At 40.4% G+C, this 21,057-nt stretch overlaps 1 protein-coding gene across 6 annotated transcripts in view; it reads right to left on the bottom strand.

Moving 5' to 3' along the window:
- Smarca2 (SWI/SNF related, matrix associated, actin dependent regulator of chromatin, subfamily a, member 2) overlaps nt 1-21,057 on the bottom strand; it is a 174,760-nt gene that overhangs the window by 42,073 nt on the left and 111,630 nt on the right. The window contains exon 28 of one of the 6 annotated variants that reach the window (XM_013155036.3): nt 1-21,057. This exon is cut by the window's left edge and continues 7,773 nt beyond it. The exons of the other annotated variants lie outside the window; for them this stretch is intronic. Coding sequence (XP_013010490.1) covers nt 21,034-21,057 — 24 coding nt within the window. The 3' untranslated portion in view covers nt 1-21,033. 6 annotated transcript variants of the gene reach the window in all.

The following is a 21,057-nucleotide window of genomic DNA, read 5'->3' as shown; positions in this document are numbered from 1 at the left end:
CAAAAACCACACATATGCATGCAAAGACACAAAGAACATACATAATCCTTACTGTGCATGGAAGTGTGAGACCATAAAAATATCCATGCAAGTTGAATGTGTAAAGCCATTGAATAACCAATGGAAAAATTATGGTTGTTCATGACTTTTAAAGACAAATCAAAACATTAAAAACTGATTTATTGTCAGTGTTATGCATCTGAATAAAAAGTAATAAAATGAAGGTTTACTTAGTACACTAACGTAACATCAGAAAAATTGAATGTGAAAGTGTTTTCTTTCTTTGTAATAAATTTATCAGGAGCAATTTGAATAGTGTTTGCCTTCTTTTCCTCTTGAAATAACTTATGACATGAACCAAACATCATTTCTATGCCTTGGCAAACTGCCCTCGTCCTAAATTTGGATCATTCTGCCCTTTCAGTGCTGTGAAATACCTCAGAGCTCCTTTAATGTCAAGTTTTTTGGCCAGTTGTACTTCCTCTGGGACATCTTAACCTTTTTCAATAAGTTCCCTGTCTGTATATCTAGTTTCTCCTTAATAGAGATTTTGAAATCCTACATCTTTCTTCACATAAGTTGTCTTCCAAAAGGTCCATCTCATCAGCATTAAATATTTGATGATCATTATAAACCTGCCTTCGCTAATCCTTGGAGCCTGGGTGCAAATTTCACAAAGTATCCTTATGTGCATCAGCAGTTTCACAAGATAGTTTTAACAATCAATTCACGTCAACTTCTGAAATAATGAAACAAGTTTTTATCTGCAAAAGGTTTTTCTATAGTGTCCATGTAATTACCCTTTCTTTCAATAAGGTAACTAATTTCAACACTTCGGTCTGAACACTGCTCAAACTGATCGAGATTTATTATTACTAGTCTTCAATCTAAAGTAGATATAAAAACTCAGTTTCAACCACAAATTTCTTTCTGATCCTAGTGAAATTTAAACTAATATGTTGGATGACTTTACCTTTTAATTTTTTTTTATATTCACTGGACTTTTTCAGTATGCTCATACAATAGCTCCAGGCAGCCCCTAGTCTTGTGATCTTCATTTTGATATCGTCATTTTCAAATCTCCTCATCAGAAGCAATTTCCCTTCCTGATTACTACTTATTTCTTTGCTATGCTTTCACCTTTGGTGGTCAACTCCTTCTCCTTTTAGCTGCTACTACTTTTAGAAAAAGCTGCTACTTTTAGAAAATACCCCATAGGTTATCACCTGGATGGAGGTAAGGAAGCAACAGAACCACGCACTGCACTATCTATGGCTAGACTAACAGATGCTCATGGATTAATCACAGATATATTTGAAAGAAGTGATATGATTGGTCACTGGCCATTATAAGCAGTGTCACTCCTAGTGACCTGAGGATTGAAAAGCTGGTAGCAAAACCCGTGTTTTACACGCAATGACTCACAATTATTAAGGTGCAATGTTACACATGCTGAATGGTGCCCCTCCAAAATCTGTATGCTAAGGTTTTAAATCCCAGCACCTCAAAGTGTGACTGCATTTGCAGACAGTGCCAGCAAATTAGTAACTGAGGTGAAACAAGCCACGTGAGTGGTCCCTGATCCTACCTGACTGCTGTCCTGCCACAGAGGTTAGGACACAATACCTACAGGAGATAAACTTGTGTAAAGAAGGTCGTCAGTCCTCTCCAAGCCAAGGAGAGAACCCCAGAAGAAATTTAGCTCAGCGGCATAAGCACCTGCCTTGCAAGCAGGCGGTCGTGAGTTTGATCCCCGATACCGGAAAAAAGAAAAAAAAAAAAAGAAATCAAACCTGACATCTTGATCTCAGCCTCCAAAACAGAGGCACAATAAATATCTGTTTTTGAGCCACCAGTACATGATGTTCTGTTATTGCTTCCCTAGCAGGCTAATACATATAGCAACTGAAATTTGTTACTGGGGGAATTGTATATAACTGTACCATAGTCCAGTAATGGAAATGTGCATATACTGGTACAAAGTAAGCTGGCTGGATGTATATACAGCACATTCTTCTGAATAAGTGACGGAAGACCTTGCCTTTCATGCTCCCTGTTAACCCTTAGGAAACAGCCCCAGCTACAGCATGTGCCTCCTGGTCAACTTCTATCCTGACCACATTTGAAGGACATGGGTATTCCTCAGGGCAGCAGTCTCTAGGCTTAAACAAGGCCTGGCAAAAGGGTCTCTGCATAAATAGAAATAAGAGTGATTCACTTCTTTTAGGAATTGAAACTGCAGATGTAAAAAACTGTCTAACCTGTATGGCAGTTGAAACTGAATAAAGATCACAAGCATGTAAGTCAGAGAGAGAAACTGTTATGAGTAGAAAGGATGGATAAACAGAGGATTTTGGGGCACACGCAATGAGTATACTATGTAAAGGTGCAAGACAGAGCTGTCCTATAAGATTGGAATTACACATACACACACACACACACACACACACAGATAGAAACATACTCATGCAAGATACTCAAGATATGTAGCTATGCAGTATTACAAGGCTCACTCCATTTAAAGTTAAAAAGACAACATGAGGGGCTGAGGATTTAGTTCAGTGGCATAAGCGCCTCCCTGGAAAATGCAGGATCATGAGTTCAATTCCTGGTACAAAATTAAATAAATAAAAAGATAACATGAGAGTTTTACATATATTTTACAGCATAGTAATTTTACATCTAGTTTATATGGTGCTTGTAAATACATTTTAATGTTATCTGTCAAGTGTCCTACATTAACAGCTAAAAATTCAAAACCAAATTTTAAAAATGACTTTAGAGGAACAATGTTAAGTGCTGGATACTTAAGAGCTATATACACATTGCAAACCAATGCAATAAACTGTAAAATTAATCTTAAATTTTACTTTTCCTTTATTAAAAATCTTTAATTTTAAAGAACAAAGAAAAGCAGAGGTAAACATGACCAGGTTTTAGTAATTAACACAGCTTTATTTGGGCTTGCTTGGTTTTCATAGTTTTTTTTTGTATTCTAAGCCAGGACTAGCAGTTTTACTAGGAATCCAAGGCTAAAATCAAGATGGGAAGAATGGGGTGGCAGAGAATGAGACACCAGGAGACCTGGTTAACTGAAGCCTCAATGATTTACAGAAAGACAAACAGAGGAGATGGCTCTCACTGCCAATGTAATGCATAAATAGAAACCATTCCCTAAAAAGCACTGCCGACATTGTGCCATCTAGAAAAACTTTAGAAAGTACATGCAGTCTTTGCATCTGCAAGGAAGTCAAGAGGCTCCAACACGGAGCTCCACTGACACCCCAGACCCAAGGGAAGACCCTTATGTATAAGGGGCTTTTCTGTCCTTATCACTTGGCTCAGCAGTTCCCTGTGTCAGGGCTCTCTCATTCCTACAAATACTGAGCACATAAAAAAACAAACAAACAAACAAAAAAAAACCGCAATTCTCTATGAACATCAACAATATTTTTTAATCTGGTGAGGGCTGAGATGGTATAATTTGAGAAGTTTACATGCAGTGTGTTTTGTTAGTATCACATTCGCACTCATTCTAAAAATGCCCAAACTGGAAAGCCAAAGTCACACATTCTGGGTATCATTTTTGCAAGAAAGAAGACAGTGTTCTAGTCAACAGACTTAAAGAGACAATCTCAGAAAAAAAAATGCAGCAGACATGTCATATTACTCAACTAAATCATCTACATCACCCTACATGTCATTTTTCACCTTAATGGACATGTTTGTTGACTAACCCACCACTGGTTATTACTACTGCTGCCGTTAAGGATTCTGCTGTTCCTTTTTAGAATAGAGCGAAGAGGTGACAAGGAAGGTTATATTACCTTCCGTACTCTTTTCTGCTCCTCCCATAACAAGATTAATAGCCTTCTCTTTTTCCCAGTAGTTATGGAGTATGTCCCATTGATTAGGATTTTACCTGTTTCTTTCACCAAGTTATTGTCTGTGGTAATTAGAGATTTATAAGGGAACATGACAACACAATTTATGGTATTATTTTATAATAGTCACCCAAATAGTTAAATACAAAATGTGCAGGAAATCTGTCCATACAGTAAGATCCAAGGAATCTAGCTGAGAGTCCAGATCCCACAGCAATGTTCTGCATGAGTCCAGCTAGAGACCAAGAGCCCTTGAAAATGACTCATTCAAGTCTATTTCATGGATCTGTGCTTGGGAAGACCCAAAGGTCAGTAGTGGAAGCCCGAAAGTCTACACCAGTGCGATGAAGGTTCTGTGCCAGCAGGCTAAGGGTTCTGCACTGGAGCCAATAAGCCATGCTCAAAATAAGGACCATGACCCCTCCTTGCAAAGTACCACACTCATCCTCATCAATAATGACGTTCCAAACTCCTTTGATGATGAAAATAGCTGAGTTCATATCAGGAAGCTAGTGTGACAAGTTTTTCCTGGAGATTGAACAGCACACCATCTTCCCCTCCAGAGCCAGGAAGTAAGGACCAGAGCTCCCCCAAAGTGAACCACAGCCATCTACAGTGACAAGGTCCCAAGCTCCTCTGACAATGAGAACAGCCAAGTTCATATCAGGAAAGATGGTCCACAAACTCCTCAGGGAGAGCCATCGGCAACAGGAAAACCAAGACCATTTCTTCCTTTCCAGTTCTCTTTATTATCTTCACAACAGTCCTCAGGCAGCTATCCACATGCAGCACCACACTGATTCAGTTCAGCTGGTATTACAAGTTGACCACCTGTTATCAATCTGCCACACTGTCATACTCATCTTATTCCTATGTTTTCTTCAGTGTGTCTATTCCAAGTCTATGTGGAATCTACAAATCACAATGACCTATTTTACCCAATCTGATTTGCCATTTTTCCCACTGCTATAGTTTCAAAAATTGAGCTCCCAGATCCTTATGTTAAAATCCTAACCCTTGAGGTATTAGAAAGTTGAGCATTTGGGAGGTGATTAGGTCTTGAGGGCAGAAATTCCATGATTAACATTAATTTATAAAGCAGATTCCAGAGGACTCTCTCACCCCTTCACCATGGGAGAACAGTGCCTTGAACTAGGTCTTCCAGCTTCTAAAACTGTAGGAAAGGCATTCTATTGTTTATAAGTACCTGGTCTAAGGAATTTTTGTTGCAGAAGACTGAACTAAGATAACAGCTCTAGGAATACACCTTCAAGTAATGACAGCATACACAAAGTGCCTCATGGGAACACATAACATTGACCACCACTGATTTCCCTCCCTTGTCACCAAGAAGGTCTTTCCTAAGCTGTGAACCTGTGCTTCAGGGGTCAGTGTCATTCCCCTGTCTCAGAATGTCTCCCAGAAGTGCCATGTCACTCTAATTTTTCCTTACAAGGATCATACAACCCTTACTTTTCCTCAATTCCCCTACAACGCATATCAGAGCAGAGTGGGTAGAAAGATAGATATTGTGAACATCATTGAATACAAAGCCAACTTTTAGACAAGGCTTCCATAGAAACTGCTCTTAGGTGTTACTGAAAACCTTACTATCAAGAATTTACGCACACTGGTTCTAGGTATTTTTATGTGATCTTCAAGCACTCTATTATCAAAATCTCAATGGCACCTTGGCATCATTTCTCTCCTTCTCTTTACTGTCAGGCCTCCAGAGTCACCTCCTGATCATACTTCATGACTACACAGTAAATCCCTTACATCCACAGGGTCACATAGTTTTTCAATAATTGTCACATGCTTCCCAATTCCAATACAACTTAATTTCCACTATGACCTACTTGATTTACTTTCTTCACCAGTGCTTTAAAAAAAAAAACTTTATGAAGCAAAAAATCTGTATATTACGTAATTTATGAATTTAAAATGCAAGATGCAATGGACCCCCACATTGCAGAGTTGTACAACCACAATCGCAGTCAAATCTAGGTCACTTTTGCCATCCCAAATCAAAACATTGCACCTACCACACATTATCTCCCAATCCCTTCCAGCTAAATTTAGATAACCACTGAGCTACTCTCTACTTTCAGATTTTCCTATTCTGCAAATTACTTTTTTTCTTTCAAAATAAGCATGCTCAGGACAACAATGAAGACCTTAACATATCCAAAGAAATGTAAATCTTGCAAAGAGCTCTCACACCATTACAGTAAAACTAGAGCCGGACTACAGAAACATACAGTACTTAGAATAGAACAATTTTTTTTCTTTTCTCTCTCCTCTAACCTGTTAAATTTTTCATATAAGGCAAACCATATGATGTACAGGCTTGAGAATCACTGCTACAGGATTTTAGGACTGCCCTCCCAGACAAGGTATAGGGCAGAAGTTAGGAAGGCTGTTCCTCTTAGCATTCCGGGAGCAGGGCTCCTTGGTAGACTGTGGAGCAGCCTGGAGATAGAGATCCTCCACATAGTGCCCTCTCAGCAGCCCCTAACTACTGAATTCAGGTTCGGGAGAGAAATCAAACCCCTCATTCTGAGTTAGCCTTCAACAGTGATACCATTGGCCCTCAGGGCTTCAAAAACTATTTCCTGTACTTCCCTTCGGAGTTACCCATCTGAATTTCTGCTGTACTTGTGGAGGTCTTAGATTAAGTTTACCATTTTTCTTCCAACCAAGAAAATATTTCTCTTCCTGTGTCCTCCTGTCCCATCTAAAGGCAGCGATGCCCCTCCCCCAGTTATCTGGGTGGGAGACTGTCAAAATCATCAATTTCCCTTATCACATCCCACAGTCAGTCACCCCCGAGTTTACCTCTAACATAGTTCACGAACAGGTCTCCTTGCTTGGACCAAGTTTCTCTCACAAGATAAAATGTAATTAATGGCCTCCCTCGTGAACTTTCCCCACCTCCTCTCCCTTTGGCCTTTTCAGCTAACCTTTACAATGCAAATGATTATCTTCTCTCCGCTCGGAAGGGTGGGCACATCCATTCATCCTCCCATTTTAAATTTGTTTGGGCCTGAATTCTTTCTATAGTCCAGAATAAAGCTCCTGCTTAGCCTTCCGGGTCTAGCTCCAGCCTAGTTTTTCCTCCCTGCTTTTATGCCTATAAAAACCCTTAAGCATCCAATACACTGGGTCACGCAGGAGCCATTTATTTACAAGCATCCTTGTGCTTCATTTGGCCTGGAATTTTCCTCCTGATCTCCCATCCATATCCAAATCATGCTCATCATTTAAGAAAAGGCTAAAACACCATTTATGTTAATACCCTGTCCCTCCTTCCCTTACACTTTCATAACACACTTTCACACAGTTGGTTTAATTGTGTTTTATAGAAGTTCACTTTCTTTGAAAATATATTTGAATTACCTATCAGGATGAAATCGCTTCCAGAATTTTTTTAAAGAACTATTTTAATAAAAGAAGCTTCCAAAGGCAGCTAGATTGATGCCTTGCTCACTGGTGGGACCCAAAAATCTGGCCAAGATAAAATTAAGTTGGTATTACTTACTCCTTTCCTTTCTGAAAATAGCAGGGCTTACCAAGGAAGAACAGCCTAACACCTGGCTTAAGTGATTACTATTCAAAGGAAAGTATACACAGTAAATTAGAATAAACCAGTTAAGGATGAGGGATGAACCCCTCCATTTTTAGTTTATTCTGCTCCAATTTACCTCTTTAAAGTGCCTTAATATTTTAACTGTAATTGTACAACAGTCAGTCTTGCTTCGGCTTTGAGAGTTAAATGTCTTTTAAAAAGGAAAAAAATTGTCCAGTCCTACAGTGGAAAAAAAAAAGAAAGATCGCCCTACGTGAAGTGAGCTCAACACCCCTTAGTTCAAAGGCAGAATGTAACCAGACTATGTAAGATAAAGAAGAGGGCAGGCGAGAGGCTAGCTTCCCCAGAAACAAAGCCAGAGAAGGTTGGAGAAACTGACCTGCAGCTCTAAAAACGTCCACAGAGTCCTGCTGCTCAGTTCAAGAAAATTCACAAAGAACCCTCCCTAGGAGGAGCTGGATTAACAGCCTTCCACATTTGTTTTACATTCCCTCCAGGAGGCTGTATTAAAGCTTTCCAGCGTGAGACCTCCCAGGTCATTAAGACCACCTGTTCCTCATCTGACTGGAGCGCCTATACTTTTTCAAGAAGTGGACAGAATTCACAAGCCAAGAGAGCAGGATGTGGATTCTGCAGACAATGAGCTTTAGATTGGGATTATGATTTCCTCATTTTCTATGGAACATCCATGGTCCCCACAGATTGTACAGATACTCATCAATAAAATATAAATAGCAATAAACAGCATTCAATGCTACTAAATGAACATACCTGGGATGAATTAAATGTTAATTCCAGAACTGTGTTCCATACATACGAGGCTTTTGCATGGGGAGGCTTAAATCCTCATCTATAAAATGGAACAATATCTATTCCAAGTCTTTAAGAGTGCTTGAAAAGGTAGAGTGTACTTATAGCGTCCTACCTGGCACAATCTGACACAGAGAAGAGAAAGGAGAAGACAGATATTGTGAGACCGCCTGATTAGACTCAAGGAAAGTCGTAGTCCTCGTTGTCCCCCGCCCCCGGGAAAGGGAAAGGCATAGTTCTGTGGCAGGGTGCTTGCCTGATGTGCCCAATATCCTGCGTGCACCAGTACTACAAGGTAAAATAAGTTCTGAAAATTGTCTGAGAAGGAATTTTGGTTATGCATACATACTGAGAAGGCGACCAGGATGATGTCTGCCTTTGACTTTCTAATAGTAAAAAAGCACCAACTATATAACACAAGACAGGTGAGAGGCTGTTTCTCAAAAAGAATGACAAACATCCTCTGCAGCACCAGAGGTTTTCAGAGAGGAAGCAAAGTCCTCCATTCCAGTGTGGGAAGGCAGGCATGCCCCTACATATCCTGTATGGTCAGAAGAACAAAAAAGGTAGACTGCTGGCACCAAGTACTTGCCCTGTAAAACAGGGTGTTCTCCTGGCAGAGGGGAAAGGTGAGACTTGAAAATACCACCAACAGGCTGAGGCTTGAAGAGCACCCTGGGCTCACCGAAACTACTGGTGCTAAAGAACTGAGACTCGCAGCAAGTTAAAAATACTTCTGAACATGATGGCACCAAAATGAACTCTGGCGGTGATTTCCACCTGGCTCCTTCTACAGCCTTGACATGTGAAGGTCAGCAGTGTTGTAGGTGATTCTATTTTCTTTCCAGCACTCCTCTGTTTTCATTATGCTCTTATGACAAGAAAATACCTCCAAGTAAACTTTAAACTTTACATTAAAAAAAAAAAAAGCCAAAGCTCCAGATGTTCTAGATAAGGATTCTATAAAATATTGAAAAATACAGCTAAGAGTCAATCACCAGATTCACACAGCCAGGTAAGACAGTGATAAATATCAGTGAATCCCAAAACTGGGTTAATTAATGGAGAACAAATGTTCATGTCAGTGATCACTTAGGAATGCTGACGCTGTTGGACTTCACAATGTCTTTCCCCATGTGTTCCAATGACAGTCATCTTTTGGCAATGCGAGGTATTGATTCCAGGTCACCCACAGATATCAAAACTCATAAAAACTCATATCTATTATATAAAAAAAGCATGGTTTTGGCATATCATCTCTACTTATAATATGTAATATAATTTAAATGCTAAGTAAATGGTTGTTGCAATATGTTTAGGGAATAACTACAGAAAAATCTGAACATGTTCAGAATGGACACAGATGCTTTCAGCACTTTTATCTATGATTGGTTGAAAAAAATGGATGTGGAACCTAGAGACACCAGGGCCTGATAGATCATGAAATTAATGTGCTGATTTATTTTTAGCCTAAAGTAAATGCAAATGGATTTGATATTGATAGTTGGAAGAAATTTTGATTCTTAAAATCAACAATATAGACCCATTTAGTAGCTGTTATAGTCTCTTCTACATAGTGCTCAAGGGAGGTTAGGATCAGCTGGAAGCTGGCATGTGGAGGGTTACTCTTGCCTAGTAAGTACAAGGTCCAAGGTTCAATTCCCAGCAACAGAAAAAAAAAATCAGCTGGCCAGCTTGGTAGGGTTTTGGGGGATATTTTTGTTTCTGTTTTTGTTTTTAGACACAGCCTCTCTAAGCTCCTAAATTCTCCAGGATAGCTGGGACTCTACATCTTCCTACCTTAGCCTTTCCAGTGCTAGGACTATAAGCATGTACTAACATGCCCATCTTTGGTAGATGACAGATGCTAGGCAGTTCTAGCTCTTGGTTTAAAAAGAATTGCTGAAGACCTCACCCACAGCGTGGAGTTGCAGATGCTCCCTTCACAGGCTGTGCCATGCAGGTCCCATTAGCACACACGAGTGCCTCAGCTCTTCAAATGCAACAAGCAAGTGAACTGAGATCTCCATACTGGATCAATCCGAGTCCACAGATGCACTATAGAACCCTTTGTCAAGATGGATTGTTGAAAGCAAGTCTAAAAACAGGGAGAAAAATTTTGGCACTCTAATTCCTGAGAATTGTCTTGCTGAAGTGGAGCCAACCAGGGCTAAATCCACATCGTTCTTTCTGGGATCACCACAGTTGAACAGTGAGTGACATGGCAGGAGAGACTGGCTGTGCTCTCTCTCCCATCCCAACTCTCCCATTCAGGTCTCCATGGTATAGCAAAGCAGCTAAGGCGCAGGAGGTAAAGGGACCTATCCAGCACATCACAGGAACAAACAGTGACAGATCTGCAGCCAGAAACCCCCATATCTCAAGGTCTGAACCACTGTCCTTTCACAGTTACCAGAGGTAAGAATGGAAGAAAAGAGGGTCACTGGCTGTCTCCATAAAGTTCAACTTTTTTTTTTTTTTTTTTTTTTTTGTCTTTTCGTTTTTATCGGTACTAGGGATCGAACTCAGGACCGCACACTTGCAAGGCAGGCGCTTACGCTGCTGAGCTAAATCCCCAGCCCCTAAAATTCAACTTTGAAGGGGACATCATTTAAAATAATCTGGGAAAATGTTCTACATAGTCTAAGGGAAAAGTATGGAGACATCACCACGTATGTTAGAATGTGCTCCCTGTGATAGGCTATGAATGTGATGACTTTCACTATTTCATTTCTCTAGAAGTAGCAGTACAAGAATCAAGCACTGCCCAAAGCAAAATGTCATGCTTCCATTCATAATTTTTTTATGAGTCTAACAGTTCATTTCCTAATAGAAAATAAGAAGGGAAACCATCAAAAAGGCAATATGGCATTATACTCCCAATCAGCATACTCATACAGGGAACTTTCTTACAAAAGATTGAGAAATAAAGCCCAGTTAACTTAGTGCTTTTTGTGTGTCTCTTAATTTTGAGTTAGATGAGCTCCATTAATCTAGTTTTTTGCTAAAAAAGAAATCCAAGTGCCCAAGTTAGAGGACAGCTATTATAAAATCTATTAGGGTTTCTGAGGAATAGATGAGTTAAAGTAATGGTTGTACTTTCGATGCATACTTAAATAATTTTTATCAATGTGTTCTGAAATTAGAATGGAGCCTTCATATTCTTAGAAAGCTCAAAAGTACTTTTATGTCAAAATGGTACACCTTTAGCATTCTTTTTAAGAAACCTTTACTTGGGCCAGGCATTTAGCTCAGTGGCATAAGCGTCTGCCTTGCAAGCAGGCAGTCATGAGTTCGATCCCCGGTACTGATAAAAAGGAAAAAGACACACACACACACACACACACACAAAAAAAAAAAAAAAAAAAAAAAAAAAAGAAAAGAAACCTTTACATGAAGACAAATCTAATAGGAGACATGCCAGTAATTTCTTCCTATTAGTAAAAAAGACAGCAGGTGACTCTAACCGACTTCATCATGACAATTATGCAATGTGACCAATCTGCTCTCTTCACCCTTGTGTCTGTCTGGTGTATTCGCTTATTTGCACACTCACTGAGTTTGTACTGTAAGGACAATGCTGCTCTAGGTTCTTTGATGTAAGAGTCAGGTGAGGACCCTGGTCTTCCTGGAACCTTATGCTGGTGGGAAGGACAAGTAAACAACCTTTAAATAGAAGCAATAGCCATGTAGAAAACTGATTGACATGATGTGGTAATTGATAGCAGGGACTAAGTATTTCAGCAAGCGTGGCCAAGAAGGGTATCTCTGTGTAGGGCTCATTTGGATAATGAGACGTGACAACCTGAGAGACAGGTTTCCAGAATATGAAGAACCAGAAAGAAAGTCCTGGGGAGTGGGGCAGCTGACCAGACAGCAGGAGAAAGAAAAGACCACAGCATTATAGACCACGCTGAAGTGTCTGGATTTCACCATACTTACAATGGGAGGCCACTGAGGATTATGCCAAGACAGGGATGAGAGCTGAGAGCTAATATTTGTTCTGGAAGGTCCCCTCTGAATGCTTTGGATAGCCATCTGAACTCTTCTGGCCAAAGGACAGCTATTCTCTGCAACATCAAGGATCTGCCAATGTCACATGCCCTACATCCTTGTTATATTGGTACCTGAATCCTCAATCTCTTTCTTTTGACAATGGTGAATGAATACACTGCTGCACTTCAGCTTCCTTTGGGGATTGGCAGGATTGGCAGAAACCAAATAGGCACAGCTGTTGCAATGAGAAAGACTGAGCCCTCAACAGCAGCAGGAAAGGGAATCTAATTGTCTTCTGTGTCTGGAGACCATACTCTTTGGTCAAAAAGGCCTTCTCTTTCTCTGGGAGTCTGAAACTTGGAAGGGACACTTATAAATCTCATCCCCAGAGGGATGACATTAAAACTTCAGCATAAGATACATGTTGTTTAAACTCTGCTGATTTCCCAAATACTTGAAAACCCTATAAGTTAGAGCATCTCACATTCTGTTTTCAACTTTGTTAATTCCCATCTGTGTACACTTGGAGACATGTTCTTGACAAGCTCTTCCAGCTGGCTAACTGTGCAACAGCATCCCTAATAGCATCCTCAAGTCTGGCTTTTAACTGCATTAATAAAGTAGGCCAGCCATGACTGTGAGCCATCATCCTGAACAACACTTCTCTTCCCAGTTTAAACACAGTAAAGGCATGGCTCCATTGATCAATGTTCAATATATGGACAGTAAATTAAATTTTCACAAGTTCTTGGATAAGAAAGCAGGACATATCATTATTAAAACCATGGTAAAAAGTAAAAGCAAAAACAGCTTTATGCAATGTTACAGACTTAGTTGGAAGGACCCTTGCAAATCAAAGTTTATAAAAAGGACCCACGTCTTAGTCTGGGTTGGTACAAATGATTGCTAATTTCACAAGTTAACTTGACTAAGCTAAAGGATGCCCAGATAGCCAGTAACACATTATTTAGGGATGTATCTATAAGGGTGTTTTCAGGAAGAGAGAGGCATTTAAATCAGTGGACTGAGTTCTCTCCCTCAGGAATGCAGACTGGAATTACACAGTCTGCACTAAGAGGCAGAATACAGCAAAAAGGTAGATGGAAGGTGAATTCCTTCTCTTACCTCACTGAGCAGTGACATCCATCATCCTTTGCCCCTGGATTCTGGAGTACCTACTCCTTAGGCTTTTGGAATCTGGGATATATATCAGCAGTACCTCCCACCCTGACTAAATTAACACTGGATTTCCCGGATGTTCATCTTGCAGATGGCATCTCGTGGGGCTTCCTGGTTTCCACAATTGCATGAGCTAATTCTCAACCAGTTTCCTCTTACATATATCCCATTGGTTCTGTTTTCCTGGAGAACCCAAACTAATGGATCTTACAAACATAAATTTATCTTTCAATTTTGAAGGGCAGAAGTTAAGGGCCCTCTTCTGGTGTGCAGATGGCTGACCTCTTTTTATATCATTACGTGGCAGAAACATGACTAGAGAGTTCTCTGGGATCCCTTTTATAAGGGCACTAATCCCACACATGACAGTTCTATTCTGATGAACTAATAGCCTGCCTAAAGTTCTAGGTCTTAATAGGATCACCCCAGGAGTTGGGAGGAGGGTCAAGAGATCTGCCCACGACCACACACTAGTGGCTATAGACCAGGTTGCTATCTAGGCTCCTGAGTACTAGTCTTGTGCTTCCTGCAAGCACTGAGGGTTAAAGTGAAGCCCGCAGTAAAGAGAATTAATGGCTGAGTGTAGATTGTTTTGCTTGAGGTATATAAGCCTCTGGTCATGTCCTATAACATATTCAGTAGGTAGACATAGCCTCTTTTACCTCCATGAGTGAGGAAAGAAAGCAGTCTGTTCATCCTCCATTTCACCTTTCTCCTGTAAATTTAAACCTTGTCTTCAGAATACACAAGAAAATTTTTCACCTTCTCCTATTACCCATTAGGTTTTTTTCAAAAATAATTTAATACTTTTTCTTTAAAACCAGTATGTAGTTTTGGATCCTTCTTTATGCCTTGTTCTATACACATTAAACCCTAGAACGCCCTCTGTAGAAAGAGCTAGGAATTCCTATTTTACAGAAGAGGGCAACAAAGCTCTGAGAGGTGGTTGGGATACTCAGGGTCAGAGCACTCATGAGGGAGAGCTGGAATTTAAACCCTTGGATCACCAGACTCCAAGGCTTATGCTGTCAGCAAGGATCCTCAAATCCTTCTTGCAGAGGACCATCAAAAACATCAGTTCTGGCAGGACCAGGTGGTGCATGCCTGTAATCCCAGCACTCAGGAGGCTGAGGGAGGAGGATCACTACAAGTCCAAGGCCAGCCTGGGCTACAAATTGAGTTCAAGGCCAGCCTGAACTACATAGCAAAACTGTCTCAGACACCAAAAAAGAAAAAGTTCTTTTTCTGATACCCACTTAGACACCAGACTCAGGTTGTAGTTTCCTAACCTCTTCTCCAATCCCATAATCCGAATGAAGATTTTTACCCATTTAGCCTTACTAAAAAAATAAAACAAAACCTATAGGACAAAACCCAAATCTTGATTCAAAAAAGAATATTATTAAAACCTTATTTCTGCAGAAGCAAATGATATATGGTGCATCTAAAAATGGTGTGAGCTTATTGGGCCTTTTTTGTATCTATAACACAAGTCCAATTTTCAACATTTTCTTTTGATGACTGAGTTTGATATCAGTGCTGAATCCTCATTTAGAAGGCTAAACCTCAAGACCAAAATTGCCAGTAATTAAGGTTTTTGTTTTTGTTTTGTTTGTTTAAAAAATTCACAATGAATTTTTCTCATTGCTTAACCTTTAATATTTATTTTACTCAGCCTTCTGAGGATTTATTTCTTCTTCTGAATTTATCTTACTGAATTCTAACTAAAGAAACATTCTAGGATTCAATTTCTATTAAAGCAATCCAGTAAATATATATATATAAACATTAAAAAAATTGTAGAAAGTTCCTACAATTATTTTGTAGCTACCAAATACTTCCTCAAACAATACACAATTCTTAACCCAATTAATTCTTTTAACACTTCCATTCTGAAGTATTGAATAAACTGGAATTTGGCAAAGTCTAAATCTCTTTTCTAGAGCCTTAGCTCTCCCTTGTGTATAAAAATGGAAATGCACCTTCGTAGAAAATTTTGCCCCAGTAAATCTGATGACCTAATTTTAAAATTACCATTTGATTTAAAAAAATAAAAGTCAATTCTTAGAAGTTTTATATCTTGTAAGACAAGCTAAGGAATAATCAAAAACAAAATCAAGAAAATATTAAAAATATTCCCTCTGTTGTGCTTTAGATAAAAGATCCAAAACATTTTATTAATATAAAAATAGAGTGATTTTGAAGAAAGGTACGTTTTCTATTAAATCACTAATTCTCTCCGCTGAAACATGGATGAAAGATCCCAACCCATCTTTGCTATCAGGCTGGGTCGTAATTCATCTCGCCCAGATAGGGGAAACCCTGTCTGCTCTCAAAGATTTCTAGAGAAAGAAAAACCAACAGCCTTGTTCATGCATGTGTGAAAATATTTTATTTCTCACAGCATATTTCCACAGACCTTCAACTATTAAAATCCCCAATTTCTTTCATTTTCCTTACTCTTTTTCCAATTTTCTGTGGCTACAGTCTCCAGGGATTTGTCCACCCTCTTCTTTGTAGTGTTTAGCCATTCGGCTACCTGAAGCAGGCGGGCAACTAAACAAACTGACCCTGTATGTGCCTCCTGACGCCATGCAGCTTTTTAGGACACCAGAATAAATTCCACTGAGAGGGGACACACTTCCTGTTACTGATCACCCCCTACTACTGCTGCATACTTCAAGAAACTCAGTTTCTCTTTTCTACTTCTAACTTCAGGAAGAGAAAACTCCCAGCATTCCTTTTAGTGGGCAGCAGATGTGACAATCACAGGTACTCCATTCAAGAACATGGACCATGAGAAACGAGATCTCTAATCTGATGGGTGACTGATCAAGGAAACAGAAGGGATTGTCCTTCCTCTAATTCCTCTTAAAAAACTCTATGACATTGACAACTAGCTGGGTATTTTGCAAGAGTCACAGATCTGAGACAGTGGGCATTGTCATTAATGTTCAGAGTTTATTGAGGCCAAACTACTCAGGGTTTGCATCTGGCTTCAACACCAGGAGCCTATGAGATCTACTAGAAGAAGCAACCACACATATATACGTAAAGATCCCACAGAAAACAAATTAGGCCCTAAGAATGGTAACAAGATACACCAGCGAATAAGAGGAGGACTTTTAAAAATGACAGTTTCAAGAAATCAGACCAACTGTGAGATGAAAGCATATTCTCCAAAATTTGTTCTTCCACCCGGCTGCCAATAACGCATTATACAAAGCACATAATCTAGATTGCAGTCCAATTATCTTCAAGTGCTGTGGGGCAAAAATCACTCAGCAATTAAATAAATTCAGGGCTAACACTAAGTGTTTTTAAGCAAGGGAAGGGTTCTGAAATTGGCAGGACCAGAGGCACAGGAAGAAAAGGATGGTGTTTCAGAAATCATCTTCCAGCCCACTTTTGAAACTCTATAGTCATCTCAATTTCACAGACCCCTGCTTCAAGACAACGGCTGCATTATGATGCTAGAAAGATCACAGTCCATGAATACATGGCTGAAGCTAAATCAAAAAGCCCTGGCCCAGGAGTTGCACCTGAAGTCTCTCCCAATTTGTAGATGAAATGCCTGCTATTACACTTAAAGACATTGGTGTTTTTCCAAGATATCATCAAGACAGGCCAATCCTTGTGTGTGTGCAAATGCACACATACAAATGCAATAAGTAATACAGCATTTTCTGCTGCCTTTAGTACATCACAGAAATGCTGTCAAGCAGAACTATACAGAATATTTTTACAGCATGTTAACATTCTTTTCCATGTTTTCCAGCTGGGTCACTCTCTGTTCAGGAGCAGACCCACTGTCTTGAGAAAGATTATGATAAGGTAGATGTGCAAAGACAAATAATACCTTTGATTTCCAAAACAGGATTGTGATCCTGCCATGAAATAACACTCCTCCCCAGGCTTCACTGATGCAAAGAGGGAAGCTGCGGCTGCAGCAGCAGAGCTCCCAAGATACATGAGAAAAGCTGCTGCCCTTTACAAGCACAGTGATAAACCCTCGAAGCTCTTTTTCCTTTCATTTCAGCCAAGGTTGCTACAGAGAAACTTAAAAGGAATCAGTCAAAACCTCCAAGTCACTCTGACTCATTCTTTTTAGGTGACTTGAAGAAAACTTGGTTCATTATAATGTTAAAATTCTCTGCCCTAAGACTTTCATGCCTGTTATTTCTCCTTTTGAACTTGGGATTATAACATAGCATGCTTACAGATGTTCCCTCTATCTTTCCTTTTGGAAATGCATGGTTACGACCTCAGTGGAGCGTGCTCATGAATGTGTCCATCTCCACATGTGATGATAGATGAATCGTCCCTGCATAAATATGTATAGTGCCCGTACCCGCACCCCCTGCAAGCCATTGCTTTCTTAGTTGGAGGATACTGCTTCGCAAATCAACTCCTTTCTTGTTTGAAGTAGCAAACCTCTCTCCATTCCTTTACCTCCTGGTTGTGCTTATCAGATCCTCATTCATCAAGTGGTGAACTCAGTGTGAATGGCCAAAAAAGAGTTCTCTCCATTCCAAAGGCCCTCCCCAGCTAAAAGCCAAGCCTGGCAGAGGGAGAGCCTCAGAATGGTATCAGAAGCCACAGTATGGGGCACTCTGCCAGCACACATAATGTACAAAAAGTTGCTGTCCAACAGAAAGGCAAGACAGAGAACCTTCTTCTGTAGGAAGAAGGAAAAGGGAGCAAAGAGGAAGACAGAAATGAAATCAGGCCTGAAAATACTGCTACTTGCTGTTTAAGAAACAATTTGGGCTTTTCCTGTGTTCCTGGCATAGAGTTTCTACGCCCTTGGTGTTTCCTGATAATAGGTCAATGAGGTGATTCTTGGTAGAACCCTAAATTGTATTCAATGGGGGATGGCTGCCATAAAGACCAAACATGGTCATTAGTAGGCTGGAACTTTGTACCAACCTGATCTCCGGGGAGGTCAGAGGGCCTGGAGATTGAGTGCCGTCACATGGTTAAAGATTTCATGAACTACGGCTGTGTAGTAAAGTCCCAGTGAGAACTATCGAACTGAAGCTCAGTGCACAGCCTCATTGGAAAACACACTCATAATGTTCTGGGCATATGCTGCACCCTGATTCCATGAAGAGAGGTCTGGAGGCACTTGGATTCCCTTCCAAACTCACCCTCTGCCTCTCTTGGCTGGTAAGTACACTTGATTTGTATTCTTCTTAATGAAACTATAGTAGCAAAAGGCTTTTTTTCTAAATTCCATTCACCATTCCAACAAATTATGGAGGTCAAAGGGTTTGTGGGAATTCTTGCATTTCTAGTGAATCAGTAAAAAGTATAAAAAGCCTATGGACCCCAAAGTGTGGCCAAGTCCTGAGTGAGGACAGTTTTTTTTGTGTGTGTGTGTTGTTTGTTTGTTTGGTTTTCTTTCATGTTATTCAGGCTGGCCCTTTAGAATTATGCCTTTTAACTCATGGAATTTGTCATTACTGACAGCATTGTTTTAAAGTTTAGGTTGAAACAGAATTTTGCCCTTTCAGAATCCAAACTAGGGTGATGTAGAGGGTGGTGTGAGGAGCATGAGAACAAGGCACTGAACGTACTCAGAGGTGAGTTTACTGGGAAGCTTCCGGCTTCTAACAAACTCTGTGCAAAGCCTTAGGATGGTCCCTTACCTTGTGATATATGGTCATAAACTTTTACAAAATTTGTAAACATAAGATGTTTTGGATTGCTTCTTATGATAAGTTCCTTAATCTACCCAATCCTTACATTTTCAGGAACTTCAGGCTTGGTAACCTCCTGGCTACGATTGTGAAATGGGGCAAAGTCGCTGTATCCCAAGTGTTCCAGCACAGTGTGCAGGAAGCAACCCAGAGTTTGTAGACCCCCAAACAGGACACAGTATAGCTGAGAGCGGAGACGGGGAGTCCCACTGGCATGTCAGAATGTTTGACAGCTTCTGCTAGAGCTGGTGACCTGGAACCTGAGCCTTCAAAAGCACATATCATCAAAATTTCCAGAAAGCATGAGATGAGATCAGCTTGTCATGTCCTCCTGGGATAACAGCAGAGCGGCACAGCTGCACTGACATCTATGGAGAACCACAGGATAGGAAGAGAACCAGGGTATATTCTCCTAAGGTCATGCGGAAACACCAGTTTCCTCCTCTATCCAGACATCGCTTTGGGAATAAGATGGGATGAGAGCTCCCAGGAAACAGCCCACTGGGTGAATCAATGTTGAATCAACCATCTCAAAAAGATGAAGTTACCTTGAGATCGTCTAATGCAAACGACATTTAAGTGTCAATGGTAACAGGGATTTCAAAGCAATACAAAGTAGTTCCTTTTAAAAAACTGAGCTGTGTTTGAAATTGTGAGCCTCCTTGTTAAAAACAACACTATAAATACAGAAAAAAATATATATATATTTTACAATCCTCCAACTAAACAGATTCTGTCAAGGACACTGAGAATTTCTTCATAGCACACTATGATTACAGAATAAACCCTCTTTGTGATGAAACTGTAACATTTTAAAAGTAAAGTAGCAATATCACTCAAAGTTAACCTAAGTGTGCTGAGGCAGAGATTGCTAGCTATTCGCTAAAATCTTGCTTTTCTGGGCCTACCTTTCCCAAATCACACTTCCCAGCCTCCCTGGCAGCTGGAGTGGCCACACCACCAGGTTCTAGCCAATGAAATGTGAGGGGAATGACCTGTGACTGTCCAGGTGCAGCCAGTTAGAACTCAACATTCACCATGCCGTGTAGTTTTCCCTACTTTCAGCTCATGGGAATGGAGAGGACCAAACTGCAGAGCTGAACATACACACTCACCAGTGGGGAAGACATCACAGGCTGTGAGAGTAAAAAATACACCTTTGTTTTTTTAATTTTAAAAATGCACATTTATGTGCATGAGGTGTAGCTGGGGACGTTACCCCAGAGAACACTTTCCTCTTGTGCACCAATCCAGTGCAGTCAATGTGGCAAACAGAATGTGCTTTTCATGTGCACACAGACTTACTCAATTCCATCAAGATACGGACGGATCCAGCATAGGAGCTATTCAAGAAATCAGGCAAGATGGCAATGACCCAGAAGATCAGGAAATTGGGAATGAGTTGTAATGGAAGGACAAGCAAAGAAACATGACAGCACCATGGAAAGGGTGATTCTTATTTCCAGGAGGTACTGCAGAGGAGGTGACGAATGAATGAGGCCTTGAAGGACGAGGGAAAGTTCGAAAGAAAGAACAGCGCAGGGAAGTGCACTCCAGATGGACTTGAGTCCTCAACTACTTTAGCTACAGGGCTGTGAGGTGAACTAGAGACAGGGAGCATATTATCCTGTGCATCCGAGAGAATATAACTGGGGCCAGTATGCAACAGCTACAGGGACAAAAGAATCAGTCCAGAGGGAGAAAGAACTAACAATCCAGGCTGACCATGAACCAGAAGAGCTATGCAGACAAAAACACAGTGTGCTTCCTTTGAGAGATGGCCAGGGGACCATAAGAGAGTGTGATTTGAGCATGGATGGTACAGGCTCCATTCAGCTGCCTTCTAACTCTGCGATTCTGTGTCTTCGATGCTTCAGCCAAGCAGGCTTTGTACAAC

Source organism: Cavia porcellus, unplaced genomic scaffold (assembly GCF_034190915.1).
Source record: "Cavia porcellus strain 051 isolate PalLab524CR breed Dunkin Hartley unplaced genomic scaffold, mCavPor4.1 scaffold_1, whole genome shotgun sequence".
Classification (NCBI taxonomy): Eukaryota; Metazoa; Chordata; class Mammalia; order Rodentia; family Caviidae; genus Cavia; species Cavia porcellus.
Note: the sequence above shows the minus strand (reverse complement) of the source record. Positions and strands in the feature narration are given on the sequence as shown.